At 34.5% G+C, this 6,228-nt stretch overlaps 1 protein-coding gene across 2 annotated transcripts; it reads left to right on the top strand.

Moving 5' to 3' along the window:
- Positions 1-1,922: 1,922 nt before the first annotated feature.
- LOC133788512 (uncharacterized) lies at positions 1,923-6,025 on the top strand. 2 transcript variants are annotated; one of them, XM_062226024.1, is made up of 6 exons: positions 1,923-2,494; positions 3,104-3,331; positions 3,434-3,673; positions 4,285-4,502; positions 4,787-5,041; positions 5,537-6,025. In XM_062226024.1, the coding sequence occupies exons 1-6, from the start codon at positions 2,179-2,181 to the stop codon at positions 5,807-5,809; spliced, it is 1,530 nt and encodes a 509-aa protein (XP_062082008.1). In that variant the 5' UTR covers positions 1,923-2,178; the 3' UTR covers positions 5,810-6,025. The 2 variants fall into 2 exon arrangements, with proteins under 2 accessions (XP_062082008.1, XP_062082009.1); XM_062226025.1 differs by having other exon boundaries at positions 1,928-2,494; positions 3,119-3,331.
- The last annotated feature ends 203 nt before the right edge of the window (positions 6,026-6,228 follow it).

Consider the following 6,228-nt stretch of genomic DNA (forward strand, 5'->3'; position numbering starts at 1 on the left):
TGGGCCACTAAAATCTCTCACTGAGAACAGTGACAAAGAACAACGTGACAAAGTGAGGTGGACTACAACTTCCCATGTAGGGGCATTATTCACTAAATGAAATAGTGAAATAAAACAACTCAAAACAAAACAAACATAAAATAAACAGACATAAGGGAACAACACCTAGCACTGAAGAGGACCACAACACCACGATCCCAATCACAAAGCTATCTGCCATGAGACTAAACCCAACCTACCAAACCACACCATCCCAAGCCATCTTCACTGCCAAGCCTAAACCCGTCGGATTCAAACCCAATCCCACTAGAACCACCACCCCCAACTGCACCCTCGTAGAACCACCATTCTCGCAACCATTGCAAATACAAATCCCAAGCCCCACCACTAACTAACCCTAAGCCCCGATCGTACGACAAAAAGTCAACGAAAAGACACCAAGTTCGACCCTTCTTCCAAGTATTGAACCCAACCATCCACACCTGCATTATACGACCGCCCCTCTCAATCATGGACAACTAGCCACAGACCAAAGCTGAAAATGACCTACAAATGAGAGAGGTGAAGGAGTCACTAGAAGATCCTTGTCAGTTGAAAAATAGAGAAAAAAAAACCTTTATACCCACCAATATGTAAAAAAAAACACTTACGTCGTGCGTTATTTTAAAATTATTAAACTTTTGCTATATTTATACATGATGTTAAGTGGTCATGCTTACTTTAATTTGTTATTTTTTTTTGACAAACTTTAATTTGTTATTTAATTATAATATATAATAACATATTTGTCTTGAAAATTAATCAATAGAACATCTTTAATGGAGTGCCAAATTAGTGATGCATTGCTAAAATATAACTCACTTTACAAAAATTTTGCTCTAATAGTGTGCCAAAAGTTGTGCCAAATTTGTCGCATACTAAAAGTTTGGCCAAATTTAGCACACAATATAGCATAGTGCATATTTTGCATCACCATAAATGCTACAATTTTTTTAGTTTTATGTTATTTATATTATTTTAGTATTATTTTTATCTATTTACATTAAATGTTAAACTTTTTATTTTATTATTATATTATATTATCAATAATAAAATATAGGTGTTGTTTGGTAATACTTAAAAAAATAGTTTTTTTATTTAATTAGTTAAAAATTTGAAAATTAAACATAAAATGTGTTTGCTAACTCTATTTTTATTTATTATTTTTTTAAATTGTAATTAAAATTTATTAAATTTTGAAAATATAATTTTTTCACTTTCATTTTTTTTTAAACAGTTTTCAATTTTTCCTTTTTTTTTCTTCTCTTCTTCAAATTAACACCTTATATTGTTAAACAAAAAATAAAAATAAAAGTTATCAAATGCGTTTATTATTTTTTATTTTTAAAAACAAAAAACAAAAATAGTTACCAAACATATTTTTATTTTCTAAAAATAAAGAAACAAAAATAAAATAATATTTTTATTTTTGTATTTAAAAAATTCAAAAACAAAAATTTTACCAAATGGGCCCATAAAAAAATGATTTTTTTTATATTTTCAATAAATATCAAATTAGTATTAACAAAATATTAAATTTTACAAAAATTTTTTAAAATTATACATTAGAACATAATAATAAAACTTATGCTAAATATATAATATATGGAGTTTTTTTTTTCCAAAATATAGCACACTGTTTATATCACATCATCAAGGTCTTACTCTTATAACTGCTACATTGTTTTTAAACTTTTTTTTATTATATATAGAAAAATAAAAAATCAATTTGGAAAGTCAGGAACTGTTAGCTCACGTCCTTTCCCATTCAAAACGCAAGATTCCAAACTCCAAAACCAATTAAAACGACATCCTCTCCACTCTCTCTCTCTCTGTCAACTTCTTATCTTTTTTTTTTACTACTTTTCTCTTTATTTTCGTTAACACTTTCCATATATTTTTTCACTTCTCACAACCAACCAGACCCATTTCGTCTTCCCTCACTCGCATACAATTACAATAACAATTAAACATATATATACATACATTTATGTATGCTTTATTCTCCATTGTCGCTCGTCGCGTTGCTTACATGTAAGAGACTCCGATACTGAAACCGACGTCGTCCCGACCAAGCCTGGGACCGCCGACGATCTTGCAAGAGAAGCCGGAGCTCCGTGAACCGGCGGTTCGGTTGGAATGGACTCAGGCGATGCCAATACAGTAAGGTCCGAAACCATGAGGGACTACGCGAGAGAGTTTCTCAAGGGCGTGGCGGAGATGAGTGTGGAGTTCGGAAAAGGGTGTAGAGATATATTCAAGCAGAGCTTGGCGAATCGTGATTCCTTCTTGGTTAGGAAGTTTGGGAAGGAGTCGTATATTGGGAGGAGGATCCGAGGGCCATGTGAGAAGATTCGCTTGAAATTGAGGTTCTTCAATGAGTACTTGCCCGAGGACAAGGACCCACTTCACTCCTGGTCCGTGATCTTGTTCGTACTCGTTCTTGCTTTTGCAGGTGCGTAAGTAATCGGTTAGTTAAATTTATTTTTGAATTTTTTTTCCTGAGGTTAGTTAGTGGTGGAATTTGTTTGGTTATTGGAAAATGAGGCTTGCTGAGAGAATGTCAGAGACGGAGAGAATGAATCTTGAGATTTGAGCTTTTGATTTTTTATTTTGGGAGACCCAATATTTGGTCATCAACGGAGCCTGACTTGGTCACTTTCTGAAGGGAAACTTTTGTCAGCAGACTTTTTCCTCGTTTTCCTCTACTTTCTCGGAAACCAAACAGTATTTAGAAAATCTGGTTTTCTTTACTAAGGTTGCCATATATATATATATATATGTATTTATAATTATATATATCGCGAATCCATGGTTTTCTCAGTTCTGTTCGAAAAGAAAGAGATGGAAGGGTCAGAGAGATGTGAATTTGGGGTATTCAAAATAGTTCAATTCCACTCGATGCCTTTCCAAAATCCGTTTATTTGTTTGGTATCTCTAGTTAACTACGCATTTGGGTAATAAATTGATTGAATTTTGAATACTTCTCTATTTTTTCGTGCTCTTCGTAAGACTAAGGAAGCTGTTGCTTAATATATTGATGTTTAATTTTTTACTGAAATAGCAAACAATTATGCAGTCTTGAGTTTTACCATGGAATGGGAATACTCTTCTTCTACGGCTCCCACTCCCACTCCAGTGACTAAGAAAATGTACCTACACCCTCCTAGTGCCAACCGTGTAGTGCTTCCTGATGGTAGATATATAGCATACAGGGAGCAAGGCGTTCCTGCTGAGAGAGCTAGATTTTCTGTGATTGCTCCGCATGCTTTTCTTTCCTCCAGACTTGCAGGTTTTATAATTTGGTTGCTGAAAGTACACTCATTTTTGTCAAATGCAATATATATTTTATTCGTTCCTCTTACTTTTGGTGTCTTTTATTCTGCTAATTTAGGAATACCTGGGCTTAAAGCGTCACTACTTGAAGAATTTGGTGTTCGCTGGTTAACATATGATCTTCCTGGTTTTGGAGAGAGTGACCCTCATCCTGAAAGAACCCTCGAATCTTCAGCGATGGATATGTCACTCTTAGCTAATGCTGTTGGTGTTACTGGAAAGTTGTGGGTTGTGGGATACTCAAGCGGGAGCATCCATGCTTGGGCAGCGCTTAGATTCATTCCAGAAAAACTTGCCGGTATCAAGCTCTTCTCTGTGAGGATCCTTTAATCTTTGTTTGCATGCATAACTACATTAGATCAGCTTAGCCATTCTAGGATGGCATACACTGATGACCTATGATCCTATTCTTGAATGAATTTTTCTTTTTCCTTCAAAAGAACTTTTTTTTGCTTCTCAATTTCATAGTTATAAGATTGCGAATATATCTGCGACTATATTTTAGGATCACGAATTTTTAGTACCCATGATGGATGACAATTTTTTTTCTCCTAGCCAAATAGCACAGGCCCGATTCATTTTACAAGTAGGCTTAAATTATTACTGTTACTATGCTTATTATTTTCAATTCAAAATAGCATGAGCGGATCCACTGTGACAAGTGCGCCTAAGTTGATACTGGTATTATAATTTGTTAAAGAAATAGAACAAAGATATTTTACCATTTTGCATTATCTCTTAAAAACTAATCTATGTTTACTACTCTCTTGGTGGTGTTTAGAACACTTGGTCAGTGTTCAGCATTTACCTATATCCTAACAACATAATGTGAATGTTCTCATTTAGAGAGAGAAAGAAAGAAAAAAACGGGGAAAGGATCATGTTTTAGTGTTTACACCTACCTTGCAGGCGCGGCAATGTTTGCTCCTATGGTAAATCCATATGATCAAACCATGAGTAGGGAAGAGAGACGTAGAACATGGGAAAAGTGGACACGATGGAAAAAATTCATGTACTTTTTAGCTCGAAGGTTTCCTCGATTTCTTGCTTATTTCTATCATAGAAGCTTCTTATCTGGAAAGCACGGTCAGATAGACAAGTGGTTGTCCATGTCTCTGGGAAAGAGGGTACGGCATTTGCAACTCATGTCTTATATGTTACAATTTTGTAGTTTTTTTCACTTTTCACTAGTGAGCCGGTTTATAAAATTTAGGCTGTCATAAGGTTTAATGAGGTTCGGAAGAAAAGGTTTAGAATATGCTAGAGTGTAAAAGCTTTTGCTTTGCATTGGTTCTGAATCAGAAGTTGACTCCTTCCCTTTCAAAGTTAAAAGTCTTGAACTTTATGTCCCTAGCCAATTAAGACTTAACCTGTTCAAAGCCTTGATGAACAATTTTCTGACCTTCTCCAGGACAGAGCTTTAATAGAGGACCCAATCTATGAAGAATTCTGGCAGAGGGATGTGGAAGAATCAATTAGACAGGGAGATGTAAAACCCTTCATTGAGGAAGCTGTAATGCAAGTTTCAAATTGGGGTTTCTGTCTTGCAGAACTTAAATTGCAAAAGAAAGAGAGAGGCAAAGGTGTGCTTAATTGGCTCAAGTCAATGCTCATTGTAGACCAGGAAGAGTACTTGGGCTTTCTAGGTCCAATTCACATATGGCAGGTTAGTGAGATCTGCATCACACGTTCTTTCTTTCTTCTGATTACTTGTGCTGTTCCGTAAACTTTTAAAAAAATAGTTTTTATTTATTTGATTTGAAAAACTTGAAACAAAATCAAGAAAACTGTTTTTTATTTATATTTTACTGAACATTTATGTTTAAAATCACTTACCGAAACGTATTTTTAAGTTTTGTTTTTACTTTTTTATTTATATAAGCATAAAGTTATTTATTTCAAGTTTACCGAACAGTATAGCTTTCATTTCAGATAGTAATACTTACAGCTATGGACTCACTTCCCTGCAGATTAGAAATCTAACAAACCAAATGTTATTAACTTCATGATTATGGTAACTTCAACTGTTAAAATTAACTAAAAACCAGCACGCCTGCTCTGCCAGTATAGAAAATTATCAGTGGTTCACACTGTTTCAATATCCTTAATTATACACTACTGAGTTGTGATCTTTTCTTCTCTATCTCCCAATGTTGAACAGGGAATGGATGACAGGGTTGTTCCGCCATCAATGACGGATTTTGTGCACCGGATTCTACCAGGAGCTGCAGTACATAAACTGCCATACGAGGGACATTTTACATATGTTTACTTTTGTGATGAATGCCATAGACAGATTTTCACAACACTCTTTGGAATCCCACAAGGCCCTTTGAACGACAACACAGTAGAAGTGAATCAAAGTCCCGTGGAAGATGAGGCTGAAACAATAGACAAGGTAACACCAATTGATTCTGCCACTGATGAGATTTGAACTTTTTTTCTACTTGGGGAAGCTGCTACTACTGTACATACTGTAGCTAGTTCTGCTATTCGTCCACCACAAAATCAAAATAGAAAAGAAAATGTAAAATTCCAAGTGTTCAGGTTTTAAGCTTCTATAGGAATCATTTATGGTTTTGATCTGCGTTATATGAAGGAAACGTTGCCTATACAACAAAAGTCAATATAGTCTGGTTTTTAATTGTAATGAGCCATCAATAGGCTACTACGACCACTTGTTTCTGGAAAAAGTTGAGCACATACAAGTCTATATGATTGTTATATATAGAATTATAATGATTTTTTAAAAAGAAATATCTTAGATGGTGATAAAAATTGAACATTAAAAACCATCAATAAAGCTAAACTTAAACATCAAACCGTCTTGTTTTTCTGCAATCAAGGACATAT

This window comes from Humulus lupulus, chromosome 7 (genome assembly GCF_963169125.1).
Source record: "Humulus lupulus chromosome 7, drHumLupu1.1, whole genome shotgun sequence".
NCBI classification, from domain to species: domain Eukaryota; kingdom Viridiplantae; phylum Streptophyta; class Magnoliopsida; order Rosales; family Cannabaceae; genus Humulus; species Humulus lupulus.

Coding starts and splice junctions, on each gene's coding strand:
- LOC133788512 (XM_062226024.1), top strand. CDS start 2,179: ATGGACTCAGGCGATGCCAATACAGTAAGGTCCGAAACCATGAGGGAC. Junction 2,495..3,103: donor ACTCGTTCTTGCTTTTGCAG/GTGCGTAAGTAA, acceptor TTACTGAAATAG/CAAACAATTATGCAGTCTTG. Junction 3,674..4,284: donor CATTCCAGAAAAACTTGCCG/GTATCAAGCTCT, acceptor CCTACCTTGCAG/GCGCGGCAATGTTTGCTCCT.